At 52.9% G+C, this 22,650-nt stretch overlaps 1 protein-coding gene across 11 annotated transcripts in view; it reads right to left on the bottom strand.

The window, feature by feature from the left end:
• Positions 1–22,650, bottom strand: part of NLRC5 (NLR family CARD domain containing 5) — an 85,948-nt gene that overhangs the window by 4,355 nt on the left and 58,943 nt on the right. For 9 of the 11 annotated variants that reach the window (XM_019455869.2, XM_053906126.1, XM_053906133.1 and 6 more), the window contains 20 exons: positions 20,531–20,620; positions 20,281–20,343; positions 17,733–17,819; positions 16,013–16,096; positions 15,268–15,357; positions 14,879–14,944; positions 13,229–13,312; positions 13,065–13,148; positions 9,672–9,758; positions 9,108–9,185; positions 8,223–8,306; positions 7,803–7,886; positions 6,151–6,234; positions 5,429–5,512; positions 3,634–3,717; positions 1,622–1,705; positions 1,238–1,321; positions 1,008–1,085; positions 203–286; positions 46–117 (listed from right to left, as the gene is read on the bottom strand). In XM_019455869.2, the coding sequence (XP_019311414.2) occupies positions 46–117; positions 203–286; positions 1,008–1,085; positions 1,238–1,321; positions 1,622–1,705; positions 3,634–3,717; positions 5,429–5,512; positions 6,151–6,234; positions 7,803–7,886; positions 8,223–8,306; positions 9,108–9,185; positions 9,672–9,758; positions 13,065–13,148; positions 13,229–13,312; positions 14,879–14,944; positions 15,268–15,357; positions 16,013–16,096; positions 17,733–17,819; positions 20,281–20,343; positions 20,531–20,620 (1,635 nt within the window). The remainder of the gene's footprint in view (positions 1–45; positions 118–202; positions 287–1,007; positions 1,086–1,237; positions 1,322–1,621; positions 1,706–3,633; positions 3,718–5,428; positions 5,513–6,150; positions 6,235–7,802; positions 7,887–8,222; positions 8,307–9,107; positions 9,186–9,671; positions 9,759–13,064; positions 13,149–13,228; positions 13,313–14,878; positions 14,945–15,267; positions 15,358–16,012; positions 16,097–17,732; positions 17,820–20,280; positions 20,344–20,530; positions 20,621–22,650) is intronic. The other 2 variants (XM_053906128.1, XM_053906136.1) reach the window with 1 other exon arrangement.

Raw genomic sequence — 22,650 nt, 5'->3', positions numbered from 1 at the left:
CCATCCCAGCCCCCCCCCCCCAGGTAGTCAGGAGAGGCTACTTACTCTATCCGCCTGAGCAGTGGGAGCCCCTGACAGAATTGTGGGATCCCTCTGGCCAGACTGTTCTCTGCCAAGCTGTAGGGCAGGGAGACACCTGTGAGAGGAGTCCCCAGATCTCCCTGGCCTGTCCCTCTGCCCAGGCTCCATGGTCCCTACTCACCTGACCTCTTCCACATATGGGCATCCATCCAAGGCCTGGCTCAGGCTCAGCGCCCCCTCTGGGCCCAGACGGCTAGATGGCAGGCTGGAGAAAGGGGAGGAGGTGAGTAGAGCGTGGGGGACCAGGGTGGGAATTGGGAACCTTCCCAGATCCCCCACACTCAGCATTGTTTCAGGCCGCACCATCAGACCTTACATGGTCTCTGGGTGCCTGCCACGCCCCGACCGCCTCCCCATCCACACAGGACCTGGGTGGGTATTAAGGGTCCTGGCTTTGGGGTCTGAGATCCCAAGTTCAAGGCCTGGCTCTTTCTTGTGTAAGTAAGGTAAGCTCTCCATGCCTCTCTTGGCTTTAGTTCCCTTGCCCGGAAAATGGAACAACTAGAAACCGCGGCTGCGGGGCTGCTGTGAGGCTCAAACGAGACCATGGGCACGAACTGGGGTTTTTCTCCTGAGTCACCCTTTGCCGACGCGCCCTCACTCACCCTCACAGACTGGCTCAGAGCTGAGACTATTACACTTCTTTTGCAGATGAGGAAACCGAGACTCAGAAGGGGTAGTGGCTAGGCCAAGGGCCAGGAAGGGGCTGGTGGCGACCCGGGACTAGGCTAGGTCTCCTGACAGCCCTGCCCCGGACTCCAGAGCCAGGCGAGGAGCGGGCAGGGTGGGGACAAGCAGCCCCAGTACATGTACCACAGTCTGACCTAAGGCAGGGCAGCTGGGCCAGTGGGGGCCTTGGTCCCCCACTGCTCCCAGGGAACCCCTCCTGCTAGCCCTGCACCAGCCCCAGGCAGAGGGACACTCACTGCAGGATTCTCAGGTGTCGAGGCAGTCCCTGGGCCAGCCCCAGGGCTGTGGCATCCCCCAGGGCATTGCAGCCAAGCCTACAAGAGGAGAGGGATGAGTCTGAGCAGGGGGCTGGTCTGCTCCGGACCCCTGCACTGCCCTGTGCCCACGTGGGGAACACAAAGGCCAGGAGGGCGGTGGGGACGCAGAGGGCAGAGGGCGGAGGGCAGCCACTGGCACTCATACTCACATTAGCTCCTCCAAATGCCTGCAAAGGCCGAGAGATTCTGCCAACTGCACTCCCCCAGCTGGGCCAATGCCATTTCCTGAGAGGCTGAGGGCGGGGCAGGCGTTAGGCTCTTGGACACCCCATGTCCCCCCACCTGCTTAGGGCCCCAAGAGCCAGCATCCCTGCCACACACCTTCCCAGCCTGATGGGGGCAGAAAGGACCAGAGAGGAACGGGGCCTGGGCCAACTAAAGGTCCCAAAGCTGGCAGGGCCAGGAGGCCACCCAGCCCCACCACTTGCACACTGAGGTCTGGGGGAGGAATGTCAGCCCGAGGTGGGGGCCAGTGTCCACCCCGGCCGTGGTGTGGCCGCTGAGGGGCCCTGTCAGCAGGACCAGCCACTCACTCTATCTTCCTGAGCTCCGGCAGCCACGGTAGGACGGCAGCTAAGAGCTGGGCACCGGTGTCTCCAATCTGGTTGTGGCTCAAGCTTGGAGAGAGAACAGGAGATGATCTGGAACCAGCAGCCTGCCACCCATGTCATTTTGTCCGTGCCCCCGCCCCTCCCAGAACAGAAGAGGAGGCTGAAGTCTAGAGAGAGGCCTCAGCTCACACGGAGAGAGTCCCCTCACTCTGTGTTGGGTGAGGACTTCAAACTCCTGTCTTCTGTTTAGAATGTTCTCCCTGATGTCTGACCTGAATCCCTCTGGCTGCAATCCACACTCGCATCCTATCTCGGGGTCTCCTGGGGGTCTTGGCCTGGGGTCATGCAGTGGGGAAGTGGGTGAAGGTCATGGGACTAAGCAGGGAAGCGTGCTCTCAGGGAGCCCCTTGCTTTTATCATCTGACCCTGCCAAAGTTGTCTTGTGTTGGGGGAGGGACAGGCAACTCATTCCAGCTCCTCCAAGCTGGTGGCAGCTCTGAGAGCCTCGGAAAGCGGGTGGCACCGACATCACAAACACCGTTCCTGCTCAGACTGGAGAAGCAGAGGCCTTAGTGGGGAGCAGAGGCCTTTGCAGGTGCTGCGCTAAGAACTCTACAGTTTACAAAGCTTTTACACATCCAGGGGCGCCTGGATGGCTCAGTCGGTTAAACAGCTGACTTCAGCTCAGGTCATGATTTCACGGTTCGTGAGTTTGAGCCCCACATCAGGCTCTGCACTGACAGCTCAGAGCCTGGAGCCTGCTTTGGATTCTGTCTCCCTCTCTCTCTGCCCCTCCCCCACTCATGCTCTGTCTCTCTCAGAAATAAATAAAACATTAAAAAAAGACCCAAACAAACACAAAGCTTTTACATAACCAGGAACCCATGTGCCCGTCACTAAACCTCAGGGGTTGGGGAGGGGGACAGGCGAGGTGGGCATGACTGTACCCAAAGTCCGGATGAGAACACAGAGGACCAGGGAGGAGCCATGACTGGCCAAAGTCTCCCAGTGACTCCCAGGCAAAGTGGAAATGAAAGCCTGGAGCCCCCCACTCCTGGAAGCAGTGGCCACATTCTCTGGTTGGGTCAAGCTTTGCCTCAGCCTCTGTACCAGGGATCTCCAGCCGGCTGAATGCCAAGTTCACATGGGCTCTGCAATTCAGGCAAATCATCTCTCTAGGGCATAGGTGCTCTAATCTATGCAAATGCCGGGCTTTTCTATAAAGCCAGTTTATTGTCTTTTCTGCACCCTGACCTTGCCCTGCCTCCATGAGGGGGGAGAAACAAAACGAAACAAAACAGCTGAGGCAAACTGTCTTGGCCCCATGTTGAGTCTTTGAAGATTGTTTTGTTTTCTTTCATTTCACAAAATCAACTTCAGTGAAGTGCCTTTCTAGAAATTAATTTTGGATGGAATGACCTAGTCTCATCTGATATGCTTCCAGAACTCTTTGACCGTGCATTTACCACCCACTCCATACCGCTAGCGTCGGGGGTGGGGACTTGGGTGAAAACAAAGCAGTGTTTTGTGCTATTGCTGGGGTTTGTTCTTAGCCACCACATTTCATATTTTGAAAAAAATCACATGAAAAGGAAGTGTTATATCTGTTAATCAAGGTGGCCAGGGGCCCAAGGCGAGAATGTCAAAGTCACCAGATCTGAGTCTAGACCCTCATTACTCAACGTGTGTGGTCTGTGGCCCCCAGACTTGGTGTTACTTGGGGGCTTGTCACACTGGGTGAATCTGTGCACATTAAGGGTCGTTCCAGAACTTGGGCCCGACCCCTTCAGGTCACTTCCATAGCCAGGAGGAAGCTGGTGGCATCCAAAGGCAAGAGGAGCGGGCACCGACCTGGGAGGGCAGCGATGTCCCCAGCAGAGGAGCCACAGAGGGTCCTCAGGAAGTCCCCCTGGTGCTTCCCTGGGTGGGTGGTCCCAGTGGAACTGGGGAGCATGCCCTCCCACTCATTCCCTCGGGCTCACTTGGTCACTCACCGGAGGCTCTGCAGGAGGGTCACGTGTCTCAGTCTTTGAGTGAGCATGGGCAGGATGGAGCCTCCCAGTGGGAGATGGCTGAGGCTGGAAGAGAAGAGGCCAGAGGAGGGCTTGGTATGGCTGGGGCTGGGTCCCAGGGGCAGACTGAGGCCCTGTCCGGTCTGGAGGCTTGAGGCCTTGGTGCTAAGCAATGCCCAGGGACCCCCAAGATAGCCACTTACATCCACAGCGAGTAAACACGTTGTACAAAATGAACCTGCCTGGGAAATCCAAAGGCCGTTTCTCTGCGTGAATTAAGGCCATCCAGGCGACAGTTCTATGTTCCAAATCACACTGGACCCAGACTGTTGACCAGGAATCATAGCAACCACTGTGTACTAGCATACTATTACTGAGCACATACTATAGGCCAAGCACTGAGCTCAGGGCCGTCCTGAGAGGTGGAACTCTTATCACCCCCATTTTACAGATGAGGCACACTGAGGCTCAGAGCATTAGAAAACTTGTTCAAGGCCACACACAGAAAGTAGAAGCCCTGGGAACAGAAGCCAAGGCTACAGGACTCCCATTCCTGGACCCCAACTACCTGTTACCCATGGGATCACACTCCTTAAGGCCCCCGGTCTGGGCAGGAGAGAGGAATAATAATAATAATAGTCAATACTTGTAGAGTGTGAACTCTGTGCCAGGCTCTAAGGACTTAATACGTATTATCTCATTTAATCGTTATAACAACCCACGGAGGTAGGTACAGCTGTTATCTCCAAACTCAAGATGGAGAGAAAAGCACAGAGAAGTTAAGTAATTTGCCCGAGCTCACACAGTCAGAGGTGGAAGCAGGAGGTGTCCTGGTTTGCCTAGATTTATCTTTGTACTTTGCAAATTTCCCTATGCTACGTCGTGGTGTTGAGCTGTTTTTGTTGATTTTAAGGGGCATTCTCTGTGCCTCCCAGACTTGAATGCCTGTTTCCGTCCCCAGATCAGGGAAGTTCTCAGCTATAATTTGTTCAGATAAAACTTCTGCCCCTTTCTCCCCACTCTTCTTCTTCTGGGATTCCTATGATCCAGATACTGTTTCATTTTATGGAGTCACTAAGGTCTCTAAGTCTCTCTTTGTGATCTAAGAATTTCCTCTCCCTCTTTTTTTCAGCTTCATTGTCCCCCATAATTTTATCTCCTGTATCACCTACTCTCTCCTCTGCTTCCTCAATCCTCATTGTGACTGTATCCAGTCAGTTTTGCATCTCAGTTATAGCGTTTTTTTATTTCAGCCTGGCTGGTTTTTGGGTCTTTGATCTCCACAGCAAGGGTTTCTCTGGTGTCTGGATTTGAGGGGGTCTCCAGGATGCGGGACTTTCAGCTCTGGGCAAACCGGGACAGGCGGGTCACCCTACCGAGACTTGAACCCAGGTGGGGTGGCTCCTAACCAGGGTCCGTGCCCCTAATCACTTGGCCACGGATGGAGAGGTGGAAGACATCAGCTGGAGAGCTCAAGGAGAGCTGCCTGTCAGGGAGGAGACCCTGGGAAATGACAGATCTGAAACCAGAAGAGGTGTCTGGGCAGCGAGGATCCCTCCCCTTTGTGGTGTGGGTCAGTTTGAGCGAGTATCTATTTCCAGCGACCAAGCACTTTGATGGCACTCAGAGCCAGGCGAGGAGGTAAAAGGGAGGGCATTCAGCTCACCTGCATCCATCCAGGGATTTCACAGTTTGTGTTCGCAGGAGCTGGAGAGGTTCCTGGCCATGCTCCCGACTCCTCCCCACCTTCCCCCCTTAACCATTCACCACCACTTACTCCAGCCTCTTCAGCCAGCACTTGCCCTCGAGGACCCCCATCAGCACTCTGGTGCCCTCCTCGCCAAATTGATTGTTGGACAAGCTGGAAGGGAGCGAGTACGAGGTGAGAGTTAGACGAGCCCCCTGGCTCCTGGAGCTGTCTCATCAGCCCCCTCCGTCTCTCAGTGCCCCCCTGGAGGGCAGCTCTGGGTCCGCAGATCCTAGACCACCGTCTTTGTCCAGGCCCCGCCAGGGCACTGCTGGCTCTAAGGGCCAGACACGGCCATCACAGCTGACCCAGCTGAGAAAGGATGCCTTGGATGAGGGCTGCAAAAGGGGAAGCTGGGGACAAGGGACACACACACACACACGCACACACACACACACACACACACGTGCAGTGATCCCTTCCGCCCCGGAGCCTTCACTGTACCCTGGTACCCACAGCCACCCCAGGCAGAGAAAGAGGATGACCCCCGTTTTACATTTTACATGAGACAGTCCAAGCCCAGAGAGGCACAGTTGTTTATTTGTCCAGGGTCACCCTGAGTGAGTGGTAAGTTGGGACCAAGGAGACAGTGCTCAGCTCCCCCAGGCCACACCCAGGGTCGCTGGGCTTCATCGGGGAGCAAAGTGATAGGTGGAGTTCCCCACCCACCTTATCAGCGCCTCAACTGTCCTCACCACCCTCAGCTGGGTCACCCCTTCCCCCCACCTCCCACTCCCAGCTCCGCGACTCACTCCAGCTCCTCCAGGTGGAGGCAGTGGCTCAGACCCGATGTCAGGTGGACCAGGCCCTCGGACCTCACACAGCTGCAGGTCAGCCTGTGGGGGTCAAAGGGCAGCAGGTCAGGTAGGGGCTGTGGATCTTGAGAACCCCGAATGCCGGTAGCAGAGAGCAAGGAGGAGGGGTGCGGCGGGGGGGAAGGGGCCCTCCTTCCCTCCATAAACCTCCCTGCCACGGAATCATTAAGCTGAGGTATAGCTTGGAGGCAGGAGCATGGACTAGTTGAGCATTTCCCTAAACCATATTCAGGTAGCAACTTCACAATGTAAGCCACGAAGTCTAGCTAGCTACTATCTTTGACCATGAGCTCTGCCTCTTTAGTTCAACAGCAAAAGCGAGTAGCAAGTACTGGAGGGGTGTTAAAGATGCCCTGGCACCAAACGGACACCTTCTCCTTGATGCGTTCAGTTGGATTCAAAGAGAACGAAAAGTTAGAAAAGCTCCATTTCGCAACCATCATACTGACACTTGACCCAGGCAAGAATTATCAATGGAGGTTGAAATCTGTAGATTTCAGATGGAAATGTGAGGAAGGACAGGATGTTTACACAGTCTTAAAGTATCGCCCTACAAGATACAGGTTAATTAGAAAGGGGAAAGCAGTCGCCTTGCAAGGGAAGAAACCTGGCAGCCACCAGCTTAATCAGGTGATCCCAGTTCCCCGTCACCAGTCAGGGGACAAAGAGACAACATGTGCCTCCAGGGAAGAACACAACATCACCTCTGTGATATTTCTGTTCCACGCGCAGAACATAAATCTGAACATGAGGAAACATCAAAGCCAAACGGAAGGACGTTTTACAAAATCACTGGCACGTAAATGTCATGACAATATCATGCGCGACAAAGAAGGCCTAAGGACCCTTCCAGATTGTCAGCTAGTGTTGGCAAATAACAACTAAGTGCAGTGCGTGATCCTCGGTGAAATCCAGGACTAGGAAAAAAATGCAACAAACAACATTATGGGGACATTTGGCAAAACGGGCACAAAAACGCTAGTTCTGATAACAAGCATGTGCCAATGTTACATTTCCTGCATTTTACACTTTCACTGGGTCATGGCAGAGCATGTTCTTGTTCTTAGGAGATTCCCTGAAATAGTAAGGGGGGAAGGGGCAGGTTTATGCAACTGCTTCCAAATGGCTCAGAAAAAAGAGAGAGGGAGAGAGGAGAAGAGCAGAGAGGAGGGATGAGGAAGGAGGGATGAGGAAGGAGGGATGAGGAAGGAGGGATGAGGAAGGAGGGATGAGGAAGGAGGGATGAGGAAGGAGGGAGGAAGGGAAAAAGAGCAAAGGTGAAAAAATACTGACAAGGGGTGAATTTGGGAAAATGGTATATGGAACCGCTTCTCGGTCTTTTATTAGTTTGCGATTATTTCAAATAGTAAAGAAAAAGAAAAAGAGAAAGCGTTGGAAAGGAAATCTTTCTCTGCCATACGGCCATGTGGATGACCACACACCTTGACTTTCCAGGGCCACGGAGTGGTCCCAGCCCCCAGGGTGGGGGCTCAGAGTTAGTTCCTCTGAGCCCAGGGCTGGGGAGGGCGGGAAGTGCGGGGGCAGAACAAGGGGGTGCAAGGGGGCGCGTGAACACCTTGTCTGCATACCGGAATGTCTTCAGCTCAGAGAGGGACGGCAGGAGGCTCTGCAGCAGCAGGGAGCTGGTGTCGCAGAGGTTCACCTGGGACAAGCTGAAAAGGCGCAAGCATATTCGGGAGGATTTCAGGTGGGATGCTCCTCAGGGAACATCCATCACATAGAGATGGGGAGGCCAAGAGGGGGAAAAGAGCCACCCAAGAGTTCCCAGTGGGGGCACCTCCGCCACCCTGGAGCTCTCCTCAACGGGCCAAGTATGATTCTCTCCTGCTTGGGGAAGCAAGAAGGCCACAGAAAGCAGTGCTGCCCCAGGCTCTGCTCCTCCCCATCACAGACTGGCCAGCCTCTCCCATGTGGCCTGGGGGGGGGGGGACTGGGTACGGGGGTGACCAGAGACCTCGGGACCCTAGGAGGTGTTTCAGGGTTCTGACCTGAGCTGCCGCAGCCTGGCACATGTCTCCATCAGCTGCCAGACAAGAAGATTGTGGTGGGTCCCAAGGTCACAATGAGCCAACCTGGAGGTAGATAGGGAGGCAGCAGTTTCTGAACACCTGGGTTACTGTTGGGGACTCAGTCCCTGCCTACATGGAGCTTACCTTTTAGGGATAAATAAATGCTAATGAAATAAAGTCCCACAACTTTCTATTCATTTATGGGAAGTGCTATGAAGGAGAGGTCCAGATGGGGCAGCTGGTATGGCTGTGCAGGTTGTTCACCGCACAAGGGGACCCAGCCAAGAAGGTGAGCTGGGGCCAAGTTCCAGCTATGATCTATTTCCCAGAATGTACACATGCAAGGCTGTGCATTCACCTAAAAGGGGTGATGTTTTAGTTTCCAAAATGTGCTGCATGGATTCGGGGTGCTGTGAATCCAAGCATCTGTAGGAGTGGATCACGGGAGAACCTGATTCTTTCTGGGGGTTCAGAGGGGCCTTCCTGAAGCAGTGGTGTTTAAGCTGAGACCTGGAGAATGGGGTGGGGGGCGGGTAGCCAGGTGAATCAGAAAGAAGAGGGTAGGGGGAGAGAGAACATTCTGGTCCAGGAAGAGCCTGTGCAAAGGCCCTGAGGTCAAAGGGAGCGAGGTGGTGTTGGAGGAAGTGAAAGATGGTGGGGGTGACTGGAGCTGAGACTAAGATCTGGGGTGGGGATGGAGAGCATGGAGAGGCAGGTTGGGCCGGCTTTCACTGGCCACCTAGACGCTTTGGACATCAAAGGACTCTGAGCGACGCATGAGAAATATTCATCAGAAGCAGCAGGTGCCCCCACCCCTACCCCACCGCCGGCCACTGGTCTGGGGGTCCAGGTACTAGGTCCCACCTGAGGGCCACGGCCTCTGGCTTCTCCTGGCGGGGAAACTCCAGCTGGAGACAGAGTTGCTGCTGGGCCTCGGCAATGCTGAGGAGGGAAGGGGTAGCCAGCGTGAGGGCTGCAGCTGTCTCCCATGGAGGCTGAGCTCCGGACTGAGGCTGCCAATCGACTGACTCTAAGCTCCCAGACCCAGTAGGGACCAGACTCGGGGCAGCGGGACCCCACAGCCTCTGCTCTTAGCTGCCCTGTGTCATCTCTGTGGCCTCCGGTCATAGAGCCACACTGCGCGTTACTGTCATCCAGGGGCCGCTACCAGGCAAGCGGCACGGCCTCCGGGCTGTGCACCCCCGTGATCCAACGGCTCTTTGCTGCCTTCCTCTTTCTGGCACGGTGGCCTCATTACTGCATAAGTCACGACACGTGTGTGTAGCCCCTGCCATCTTGGGGATCCAGAGAATTTGCTAGTGACAGAGCTGTTAGCCCACAGGCCAAGAGATCGATGTCTAGGGTAGGGACGGTCCCAACAGTCTTGAAAAGATGAAGCATTCAGGGCGGCCTCCTCCCGCGACTCACCTGATTTCCGTGATGTTGCCTGAGGCCTGGGTGCAAACTTCCAGCAGGGCGAGGACCCCGGCTTTGCCTACCCATGGTTCCTCCACCCTGTCGCAGAAGCAGAGGGAGATGAAGGTCCCCCAGGCTGAGCAGGGGAGGGCGTGGGAGCCCAGGAGGCTTTTTGGTTTGACTTATTTAAAAACTATAAAATTACACAACCACGCACAAACATAAAACAGGAAATTAACATCATCCTTGTTCCGACAGTTACTGTAACAATCCTAACAGAAAATATTCTTTTTTAAACAATAGTTTTAGACTTAAGGAAAGGCCTATATAGCATCATGTGGCAAAGATAAGGAAATAAAATTGTATATAAAACATCCCAATTTGTATTTAAAAAAAAGAAGGGGTGCCTGGGTGGCTCAGTTGGTTAAGCATCTGACTTCGGCTCAGGTCACGATCTTGGGGTTCATGAATTCGAGACGAACGTCGGGCTCTGTGCTGACAGCTCAGAGCCTGGAGCCTGCTTCTGATTCTATCTCTGTCTCTTTGTCTCTGTCTCTCTCAAAAACAAATAAACATTAAAAAAATTTTTTTATGTTTATTCATTTTTTTTGAAAGAGAGAGACAGAGCACAAGCAGGGGTGGGGCAGAGAGAGAGGGGGCGGGGGACACAGAATCTGAAGCAGGCTCCAGGCTCTGAGCTGTCAGCACAGAGCCCGACATGGGGATCGAACTCACGAACTGTGAGATCATGACCTGATCCAAAGTTGGATGCTCAACCGACTGAGCCACCCAGGCGCCCCAAAATAAATAAACATTTAGAAAAAAAATTTAACAAGGAAAAATATGAGAGGGGAGAAAACATGGAGGGAAACAGAGAGACAGAGATACAAGAAAAATATATTAAATGCTAAGGCTGGTTGTTTAGACGGTAGAATTCTCACAAATGGTTTTTCCTCTTTTTCCTTAGTTTCCAATATTTTCCAGACTTTCTACAATGTGCATGCACTAATTTAGAAGCAGAAAAAAAAAAAAAGAGTTGTTTAAACTATTTCTGCTTTTGAAGTTATGTTGAATTTTTTTTTTTCAAAGTACTATTTTCTTATGTTCATCTGGATTTTCCACAAATCTCTACGAGTATGTGTTATTTTTAGGGAACGGAAAGTTTTCATTTAAAGCATTATTTTGGGTGCTCCAGCAATTCTGGGTATATACCCAAAAGAATTGAAAGCAGAGATACAAAGAGAGATTTGTACACTCATGTCCACAGTGACTAATACAGTCACTGTATTGGCCACAATCACTGTGGCCAAAAGGTGGAACAGCCCAAGTGTCCACGGACGGATGAATGGATAGATAAACAAGATGTGGTATGTCCCTACAATGGAACGTCAGCCAGCCTTTTAAAGGAAGGAAATTAATGGGGAGCCTGGGTGGCTCTGTCAGTTGACAGTCCTACTTCAGCTCAGGTCATGATCTCGCGGTTCGCGAGTTCAAGCCGTGCGTCGGGCTCTGTGCTGACAGCTCAGGGTCTGGAGCCTGCTTCTGATTCTGCGTCTCCCTCTCTCTCTGGCCCCCACCCCCACTCACGCTGTCTCTCTCTCTCTCTCTCCCTCAAAAATAAACATTAAAAAAATTTTTTTAATAAAAGAAAAGTCTGACATGTGCTACAACATGGATGAACCCTGAGGATCCTGTGCTCAGTGAAATAAGCCAGTCACAAAAAAGATAAATACTGTACAATTCCACTTATAGGAGGGACCTAGAGCAGTCAAATCCATAGATTCAGAAGGTAGAATGGTAGTTCCCCAGGGGCTGGGGAAGGGGGAAATGGGGATTTGTTCAAGGGGCATGAAATTGCAGTTTTTCAACCAAAGAGGTGGGGTTGAACAACAACGTGAATGTAAGTAACGCTCCTGAACTGTGCCCTTAAAAATGGTTAAGATGGTAAATTTCACGTTATGCGTATTGTACCGTAATTAAACAAGGATGTTATTTCGGGGAACAACCAGACTCACACGCCTCATCACTGGCTGTGCTGAGAGGTGCACAGCACTGGCCACAAAGGAAGTTTTTTGGACACAAAAATGCAACTGAATCTCACGGAGCCTCTTCTGATGTAACTTCCATTCCAGGAAAGTCAGGGATTTAGAGGAACAAACACAGTGACGTCACAGAGCCGGCAAGGGAGTCTAGAGCACACGGCTGGTTTTGTCCACAGGTCACTGGCATAAAAGAAGAAAGTGGGGAAGGGGATACAGATTAAGAGTCCTAAGAGCCCCCCCATGCCAACACGGACCTTGCCTGGATCCTGGGTCCAACGAGCCAGCTGCCCCATTTGGGGACGATGGGAATTTTCAGACTGGATTGGGTAATCACAACACTAGGAACTGCCACTGACTTTCCTGGGTGTCCTAATTCAACTGTGATTATGTACAAAATGTCCTCATATTTAAAGATCCATGGTGAAATATTTAGGAGTAATATTTAAAAAAAAATTTTTTTTTTAACGTTTATTTATTTTTGGGACAGAGAGAGACAGAGCATGAACGGGGGAGGGGCAGAGAGAGAGGGAGACACAGAATCAGAAGCAGGCTCCAGGCTCTGAGCCATCAGCCCTGAGCCCGACGCGGGGCTCGAACTCACGGACCGTGAGATGGTGACCTGAGCTGAAGTCGGACGCTTAACCAACTGAGCCACCCAGGCGCCCCAGGAGTAATATTTTATGGGATCTATGGCTTATTTGGAAACACTGTAGCCAGAAAAAACAAAATTAAGATATGAAACAAATATAGAGAACCCTGAACATCTGTCAAGCCCAGGTGATAAGAACATGGGTCTTCAAAATTAGTCTACTTTTTAGTATCTTCAACGCTTTTCTGAAAGTTTTAAAATGATCATAGCAAACATGCACACATGGTATTTGTTATATATTATTATTTTTAAAATGTTTAATGTTTATTTATTTTTGGGAGAGAGAGAACGAGTGCGAGCAGGGGAGGGGCAGAGAGAGAGGGAGACGCAGAATCCGAAGCAGGCTCCAGGCTCCGAGCTGTCAGCACAGAGCCCCACGCGGGGCCTCGACCACGAGATCATGACCTGAGCCGAAATCGGATGCCTAACCAACCGAGCCACCCCGGCACCCTGTTATATATTATTTTTGACCTCAGCCGGGTGTCCTTGGGGGTTTCCTTTTTTTCTTATGTTTCGAAGCATAGGCCCCACCTCAAGGAGGGCGGCTTCTCTGTGTGCTAAGGGGGTTTCTGGGACCACTGTCAGGATCCAAGTGGTGGGGTTTGGGTGCAGGAAATGGCTGGGGCCACAATCCCGGGGGGCCCATCCTCCAGTAGCCACCCTGACCCCATTCACGCCACAGCCCCCTCCCAGGGCCACAAAGGAAGACAATACCTGAGATTGAACAGTCCCACGGGCCACCTCACCAGACTCAGGAGAACAGTCAGCTGCTTCAGGCCCAGGCAGCACTGAGTCAGCCTGGGGACAGAGGTCCATTACTGGGGTGGCTCTCACAGGGAGTCCCTGTCCCTTCACCTCCCTTGTGCCGGGTCACTCACGTGAGCGCTGTCGGCTTCAGGGCCTGGTTCAGGCCGGTGGCCAGCCTGGGCACGTGCTCTGGCCTGAAACTGCACTGGCTCAGCCTGAGGGCAGAGGGGAAGGGGCAGAGCCCAGGTGAGGCCTGTGGGAGCTGTTGTCCTGCTTCTTCCTGTCTGCCCCAGGGTCTATGGCGAGCCCCACCCTGAGTGCAAAGGCCTGGAAGCCAGGCCTCAGAACGGGCCAAAGGGGCAGTTCTTGCTCTGGGAGCTTCCGGTCTCCTGGGAGAGATCACCATCCCCACCCCGACCCCGCCAAGAAGGGGCCAGGAGTGTCACTCATAGCCGTGTGCCCGCCTCTGGGTACACCGGGTAGGCTCGCCTTACGTGCAGTATCTCGCGGAATTCCAAGCACATCGTTTACAGGCAAAGAAACCAACTAACCCGGGGCGCACAGCTGGTGAGCGGTGAGGGCAGAATCGGGTTGCAGTCCGGGTCAGCCTGACTCCAGACCCCAGGCCTACCTACCGCCGCAGCCCTACTCCCCAGTACGGCTTTACTCCGGGCTCCCTTGGAGGGAGGAGGCCTGGGACTCTGGGGGGAGGGCCCACCCTCCTGGCACTCTGGCCCTGGGTGGCCCAGGGCAGTTCACTCCCAAGGGACAACAACGAGGCTTCCACGAGAGGCTGACATCAGCTGCACGTTAAAGGACAGGGGGAACTTTATCTCAGAAACCACAGGGAAGACAGTGTCAGGCTGAGTGCCCCGTGGGAAGGAAGCTTCAGCGGGCCACGTGTGCTCTGAACAAGGAGTGAAGGTCCCGTGGGCTGAATGTGTGGGTGCATGTGTGCTCTGTGTGTGTGTGTGTGTGTGTGGTGTGAGTGTGGTGTATATGTGTGTGATATTGGGGGGCGAGGAGGAACACAGTAGGAAGTGGCAGCTAGATCAGACTGTGAGGAAAAGGCCAAGCTGAACAACTTGAACCCTATTCTGGGGACACTGGGAGCCACCAAAGGGCTTGGCACGATGGAAAGGGCACAGTCCGACGTGTGCTGGGAGATCCCTCTGGCTGCTCAGAAGTGAATGGATTGGGGGAGGCCTGGCCAGAGGCCGTGGACCGGTTCAGAGGCCATGATCACAGCTGAAGAAAGACATATAGGGGAAGTGACCCAAGACAGTGGTGGTGAGGCCGAGAGGGAGTGAGCCCAAGGCTACTGGTGGGTAATAACAACTGATAGCCAGGCCCTTTCCGAGCACTTTATGCTTATCAACTCATCTAATCCTCATAATAACCCCAAGGGTCTGTCTTACTATTATTCCCATTTTACAGATGAGGGACTGAAACAGAGAGGTTAAGTCACTTGTTCAAGGTCACCTGGCTGGGATTTGCCCTCAGGTGGCTCCAGAGTCTGAGCTCTTAACCACGATACTCAGAAGCTTCCGGACTTAAGACGTGGCTAAGAGGCGCGAATACAATGCGAAGGCCTGGCCGCAAGGACTGGAGGTGTGGGGGGCCTGGGGGCAGATCTGGGGGAGGCAAACCCAAGCCGTGAGCATGACGCTGGGTGTCTGACGGAGGAAAGGGCCCAGCGAAGGAGGCACGGAGGCTGCCACGGGGTCAGCCTCTTCTTCCCCATTCCCTCCCCTTTATCCTCACCCCAGACCAGGAATTACCGTAATGTCTTCCCGGCCTCCTCCTGTCGGGAGAAGTGGATCCAGAAGCTTTGCTCAGAGCCCAGGCTGCAGAGAGAAGGGTGTGGGGAGGCCCAGCATCCTGAGACCCAGACACCAGGGGGTACACCAGGGAAGGGGGCTGGGCCCGCAGGGGGAAGGCAGACCAGAGGAGACCCCCAACCCACTCTGTGAGGGACACTGAAGCCCGGCCTTCTCCATCCTGTGACCTCCCTGGTCCCTATGTCACGCAGGCCTCAGAGGATGGAAACTACGATCCCCCATTCAGTGAACGCTGAAAGGGGCACAAGTTGCCCCAAGTCAGACGGAGGGCTGCTAAGCGTGGGACCTTTGCTTCTCCCCCCCATCAGCAAGTGGCACCAATCTCTTACTTCACGGAGGCCTCCCGGACGCGTGGACAGGAGGGGAGAGTCTTCACCAGGCACAGAGCACCTTCCACGGAGATGCTGTTGTGACTCAGACTGGAAGAGGAATGAGGCTCAGGATGGGGGCGCACCTCAGGGCAGCCCTGCCCAGCCCCCCTGTCTCCTCTCTTCCAGCTGTCATCTCTGGGAGGAGAGTCCTCAATGTCCAGATGCAGACTCTGAGGTCCAGAGAGAGGCCAGAGGGGCACTATCCCTGGCGGGTCAGACACCGGGCCCCGAGTCCTCAGGAGTTGGGGCTGACACAGGGTCCTTGTGGTCTGAGACAGGGCTGATGAGGCCAGGCCGGCAGCTCCAGCCCCAGGGGCTCAGGGAAACCCAGAGCCCAGCTCAGCTGCCTAGCGACCTGCTGTGTCTGGGCTCTGGCCACCACTCTGTGGGTCACTGGGGTATCGGCTGAGAGTGTGGGTGACTTCCTAGGGGCCCTCCCTGCTGTGGGAACATCTCCAAATCTGTGTCCCGTAGAGTTAGTCAAGGGGAGCTGCAGGGACAGGATGGACCAGAGCCAGGACAGCTGGTGTCCTGCATCAGCTGGTTAGAGACAAACTGTCACTTCCCTGTCCCAAAGTCAGCTTGGGTCACCACGCTTTAGTTACAGCTTCTCCTGGATGCCTGGTGGGGGCTCTGCCTATGGTGGGCAATGAGGGAGAGAGGGGCGGGTGTGGGGCTGTCCCCCAGGCTGTTCATCACTTACTCAAGAGAAGCAGAGATGGGCAACTTAGGCAGACATTCCAGTAGGCACTGGAGCCCGTCATCACCCAGCAGGTTTGCTGAGAGGCTGCGAGAGGCAGGAAGAAGTCGGTGGGGGTCAGACGCGCCCCCTCGGCCGGGGCCTTTCTCTTCACGGTTACTATCACTGCTACCCAACCCACACAGGACTGCTTCCATGCCAAGGTCACCATCACGCTGTCGCTGTGGCGGGACAGCACCATGCCCACCTCCATCGCACCATCCTCTCTGGCACCCCCTGCACAATCGCCCAGCACACAACAGCTCCTGCACTGCCCACTACCGCCCCCTGACCAGCACCGCAGGCTGGGGTCACCTCACCTACTGGGGCCCCCGGGCCTCCAGCAGGCTCCCCGGAGTTAGAGAAAAACGAACTTGCCTTTACTGTGCCCTTGGCCCACATCAGTTGAGAACCGCAACTTTTGCACAAGAGTAAATTCAGGAAAAAGAAAGATGTTTGGAGGCCGCGTTTACCCAGGAGATTTCTTCTTTTAATTCGGGAATGTAATATCGGAAATTGCACTTGAATACTTTATTTGCCCTCACTGAAGCCTCCTATGGTTTTAGCTACGGTTGCAGGAACAGTATGGTCAGCAGGCCTGGAATATCTGATTCTTGTCTTGCATCTTTGAACTCATTTTGTCCCTGATGATGACTCTTTTGAGGCTTGTCTTTTTCGGAGAGACTTTAAAAATTAAAAATCGGTGTGTCTCATAAAGCCACTTGATAAAGTAATCTTTACAATTAGAAAAATTTCCCTCCACAATGAAAAACAGGAAAACTCAAAGCTGTACTGCTGATTTACCTAATATGTGATTTCCACCAGCCCCATTTCTCTTGGCCACATCACAATAGGAATTTAAAGTGTGTGTGTGTGTGTGTGTGTGTGTGTGTGTGTGTGTGTGTGTGCGCGCATGCGCGCACACACATGCTTTTAGACAGCTCTCTTTATGTCCCACTGGTCCTAAGCTGGACGCCTAGCAGTTGTGAGCAAAGACTGCATCATCCTAGCTATGTGACCTTGGCAAGTCCTTAAATCCTCCCTGGACCTCAGTTCTCTCATCTATAAAATAGGGGACAATAGCACCTAGGGTTTGGGGAGGGTAAAAAGAATACGTAAAGCACGTAGCACAGTGGAGAGAGTGCTCAGGAGGTGTTACCGATTTTAATTTTTCTACCCATCTGGAGGTTGTGTTACTTGGGCACCCAAGACAGGTCATACAGGTGCCACCTCTCGACAATATAAGGGCCCATGAGGCCTCACCCCAGCTGGCTCCCGGACCCTCCTCAGGCTGAGCCATCTGGTACCTTTAACCACTTGCCAGGCAGACCAAAGGATCCTTCGTTTTGGTTCCCATCTGCCAGCAGAACTCCAATGTCTTATCATCGTGAGGCCAAGGGGCTCTTACAGCCCTGTTCTGAAGAGCTCCCCAAATTAGATCAAGGGGCGCAAGCTGAACTAGCTCCACCATGGCAAGAGTAGCGGGTGGAAGAGATAAATGGGTACAGGGAAATTTTATGAACGTGACCCAGGATGCGTCCCAGGCATCCCTGATAGCTGGCCCTGAGAGGTGTTGAGTGCATGAACACACACACACACACACACACACGCACACACACAGTTTTATTGCCACCCAGGCACGTGCTCCCATGCTCCTCTCCCTCCTCCCCCACCCCCCACTTACTCCAGCTGGTTGAGGTCCTCGCATTTGCTCAGCAACCAACACAGCGGCTCCACATGCTCTCGACTGAGGGCACAGTCTGTGAACCTGCTGGAGGAGGGGGAACAGGCCTCAGGAGGGGGGCACTGACTCATCCTGGGTGTGGCCTCCGAGTTCCCACAGGGCCTCACCCAAGGTTGGATTCTCTGGAACTGTCCATCATCCACCACTTCCGCCTGGCTCACAGCAGAGCTCACCTGGCGCCCACAGGCTCCCTCTGGGGAGGTGGCTGTCGGAGCGTGGTCCCTGACCGACCACACCCGCAACACTTGGGAACTTGTCCAGATGCAAATTCTAGGAAACCAGCCCAGACCCACTGAACCAGAAATCGTAGAGGCAAGGATCTCCTGGTGGCTCTGATTCAACCTCAGGTTGGAGAACTACAGCTCTTGGGGTCCTGTTAGTGACCAGATGTGCAGGGTGGGGCGGAGGAGAAGTGGGGGTCGGGGATGTCTGCTCTTGCCTTTGATATTGGAATTAAGGTGAAGAGAACTCAGAGGTACAAATTCCCAGTTATTGAAATAAATAAGAATAAATAAGTCAAGAGGATGAAAAGTATGGCATAGGGAATATAGTTAGTAATGTTGTAATAATGTTGTATGGTGACAGATGGTGACCGTACTTATCACGGGGAGGACTGCCTAATGTACAGAGTCATTGAATCCCTAGGTTGTACACCTGAAACTAATCCAACACTGTAGGTCAACTATACTTTAATTAAAAAATGAATAAATAAATAATGAGACTACACAAAAAGGTAAATGAAGGATCTGTAACCAGCCAGCAACTTAAAAAAAAAAAAAAAAAAGAAAGAAAAAAAAAAAAGAAAAGAAAAGGAGGAAGCATCTTAAAACGAGAAAGTACCTAAAATCAATATCTCAAATTTTTATCACTGGTCCTGCCCTTCATGATCTTTTCCCTGTTTCTAAATTCCTTATTATAGTATTATTCACTTCCGATTTTTAAATCAGCTCATTCTTTCGACTAGACGCATTTATTATAAAAGGAAACCCTATTATCATTCACTCAAATGGAAACCTTACACGTGGTGCCACAAACAGACCATAAGCACAAGAATGCATGAAATGAGAGCAAAATAGCATCATTAAATTTGAGCCAGAATTTCCTGGACGAGGGCTCTCTCTCTCTCTCTCTTCTTATTAAAAAGGGGGCTCAGCAAACATTAGAGTCAGGCCACCGCCCAAGCTCGACTTCCTCTTGGCCTTAATCACATCGAGAGTCAAAAAGGGAATAGTGACCTCATTGAGGGGCTCGGTGATGATGAACTACTCTGCCAGCTGCCCCGCCCCCTAGAAAACCATCCCATCCTGTCTCTGCTCTACATTTTGGAAACCGCTGACTTAGAAGCTATCAAGGCATTCTAGAAGTCAGGGTCGTGTTGGGCTAGATCAGGACGTGGAAAACTACGGCCCAAGGCCACCTGCGTCTTGCAAGCTAAGAATAATGTTTCCGTTTGCAAATCGTTGAGTAAAAAAACCAAAAGAAGAATATTTCCCGACACAAAATACACGAGATGCAAGTCGCAGGGTCTGTAAACGATAGAGGAGTTTTCTGGCACGCAGGCATGTGCCCTGGTTTACATATTGTCTCCGCTGCTTTCAAGCTACAAAGGCAGGGTCAAGTAGCTGTCGCAGAGATTGTGTGGCCTGCAGAAACCCAAAGTCTTTACAATCTTAACTTTTTACAGGAAAAATCTGTCCATCGCTGGGCTAGGAGCACTGCAGACCTTCTCGGGTTCGAATCCCGACTGCCCCCTACTGCCAACTGACCACAACTGTGAGGCTTACAGGGCAGTAATGTGCAAAAGGCTATAGAATGGCACCCTGCAGATATTCAACGTATCTTGATTCTTCTGTTTATTGTCACTTCACGAGTGGGGAGGCTGGGGCCCACAGGAGAAGGGTCCGGTCCAAGATCTCTCGGTGAGCCAGTGGCATCAGCTACCAGAAACATGATTTCTGCACTTGAAGGCTGTCCTCTTGCCTCGTCATCCTGCCTCCGGTGCAGCACCTCCTCCCTCTTACCCAGGCAACCACAGAGCACTGGTCCAGGAGTCAGCAGGGGAAGGACACTCACATCTGTAAGTGCTTCACGCTTTACACACTGTCTCAGTTAATCCTTGCAAACATCCTGGCAGTTCCTTTGCAGCTGCGGAAGCTGGGCGTCACAGAGGTTAAGGAGCTTGCCCATGGCACCAGGCCCTGTGGAGCTGCGATTTAAAGCCTGGTGGGCAGGTTAGGAAGTACTTTTCCTTGGACCAGGCCCCTGAGCTCTGGTGTAGTCTGACAGGTACTCCTTATTTGCCTTTGATAAAGCTTGGTCCTCTCTGGCCCTCTGCTTCTCTATGTCAGAGGAAACAAGCCTCCTTGCAGGGACCTTTCAAGGGGATGCTCTACAGCTGACAATCTGTATCCAGTTCTGGGCATCCAGGAGGCAGGTCTTCTTGTCCCCAATACCTACCGGCTGCCAGGGCACAATTCCAGGGACTTACCCACAGTACTCGCCTTTCTGCTCCTCGCTAGACCTGAAGCGCAGGGTTGTGTGATACAGGGACCTGGAACGGACAGCACCTGAGTCAGCCACCCTTGGCTACAGCCTCAGGGGGCCTCCTGGGGCGGGCTGCCTTCAGAAGCCAAGCCTCTGACTTGGCTTTTACCGTCTCCATCCAACCCCCACACACCTACCAGACCCTAGGCACAACCCTCCAAGACGAGACCCAGTTGTCCTAGGGCAATGCCCACCTGAGATCCACCTTCTGAACCTGCGGGCACAGGCTGAAGAGGTCGGCCAGCATGAGGGGGCTCCTTGGGGACAGCCTTGTGTCACTCAGCCTGGGAAGGAAAGGAGTGGGACCACATGTGAGCAGGTAGGAGCCAAGCAAGAGCGGACAAGGAACCTGGATGGGCTGGAGGGGAAAGAGAAAAAAAGGATGGGGAGGGCTGGCGGGCCAGCAAGGCGATAAGGAAGAAGGCAGGGCCTCAAGAGGGACAAATAGGAGCTTAGAGTCAAGGAGACTTGGGTTTGAGCCCCAGTTCTGCTTATCGTCTGTGTGTCCTTGGACGAATCACTTAACCTCTCTAAGCATCAGCTTCCTTCCCTAGAAAAAAGGACTATTCATAGACCTTCTTCTAGGGTGTCGTGAGGGCCTCATCCTATCAAGCTTGTGCACTGCCTGGCACGACACCCAGGCTTGTTTTCTTATTATATTGTTTCTTCCCTCAAGCATGGACCAAACAGGCCAGTCCTGCTGACAGGGAGTGGGAGGCGCTAGGCCCTTCGAGTCGTTTCTCAGTGATTTGGGGCTAGATAATTTGTTGGTGTTGGTGGCTGTCCTGTGGGTTGTTTAGCAGCATCCCAGACCTCTATTCGCTAAACACCATTCGTAGCTCCCCCTCTCACCGCCCGCCTCCCTCTGCCATGACCAACGGAAATATCTCCGTTGCCATATATTCCTGATGGGCAAAATCACCCCTGGCTGTGAACCCCCACCTTCCAGAAAGTGAGATGGCTCCATCTTGCCCTCAGAGGCATCCTTGGTGCTTCCATTTCCCTTGCCCCACAAACTCTCTATCAGCTTGTCGCGTCTGTTCCATTCTCAAGTTCTACCCTGGATCTGCCTACTTCTGCCCTGGCCCCCAATCCCCAGCCCGCACCATCTCCGACCCTGTAGAGCCTCTTCCCTGCTCTCACTTCCACTCTTGTCCTCTAACCCCTTCTCAACCCAGCAGCCAGACTGAGCTTTTGAAAACACACATCATTCCTCTGCCTTTCAAGCCCCCTTGGACACAAACCCCCAAGCTCCTCCCCATGGTTCCCAGGCCCTGTGTTGTCTGGTCCAGGTCCCTCTCTCTACCTCCCACCTGGCAACTCTCCCTGCCTGCCCCAGGGTGCTGGCCGCATTGCCCTTCTGGCTGATCCTTGAGCCCACCAAGCTTAATCTTGCCTCAGGGTCTCACATGTGCTCTTCCCTCTACTTGGAATGCTGTTCCCTTCTCTTCACAAGCCCGAATAGTCCCTTTTGTCCTTCAGGCCTAACCTTAGCATCCCTTCTTAGAGGTATTCCTCGACCACCCTCACCGTTGCAGACGCTCTTGACCACGTTACCTAGAAAAATGCCTCATCACTGTCTGAATTTGTGCTTTTACTCACTTATTGTCCAGCTCCCTCTACCACAAGGTAAGCAAGCTCCAAGAAGACAAGGACCTAGCCTTTCTTGCCCCCTCTTTGCTGTGTCTCCAGCCCTCCAAACAGTGCCTGGCCCACTATGGATTGAGTAATACAAAGCGTGAGCCCTGGTGAGGGACAAGCTGGCCACCTCATTCCAAAGACGGATGAGAGCTGGGGCCGATGCTGTGTGACTTGGGCATGGAGAGGTCTCTCTCTGGTCTGGAGTCTCCCACCTGTTCATGTCAGCCTGCCACTTTTTGTGTCCAAAGGAGCCCTTCCCATTGTGGGTGCCGTGGGTTGAGCCGCCTCTGGAATGTCACACGTCTCCTCCTTCCTGTCCCTACAGGACTCAGGGATAAGCAAGATCCTGGATGTGAAGCGAGCCGTCTCAGGCATCCCAGAGCCTTGGCATTAGTACTTATGTTGCTGTTATTAATGGTATGATTTAATTTCCTGTTGTATTTTTCCATCTCAGCTGCAGCTGCCTTCCCCCCTGCTAGAAGAGTATTTAAAGTAAATCCTTTTTAAATTCTAACCAGTCTGAGCCAAAATTAGAAAGTGGAGTTTTAAATAATTTCAAGAATGCTGCTTAAGTTACCCTTTTACGGAGTTAGATGGTGACCTTTAAACATGGGTGGGTGACATATATACAACCCACATCTGTGAAGTCCCTTTCTAGGAGTTGGTGACCTTT

The sequence above is a fragment of the Panthera pardus genome, unplaced genomic scaffold (assembly GCF_024362965.1).
Source record: "Panthera pardus isolate Hobbes unplaced genomic scaffold, ASM2436296v1 HiC_scaffold_18, whole genome shotgun sequence".
Taxonomy (NCBI): domain Eukaryota; kingdom Metazoa; phylum Chordata; class Mammalia; order Carnivora; family Felidae; genus Panthera; species Panthera pardus.
This window is presented reverse-complemented; position numbering and strand designations above follow the sequence as displayed.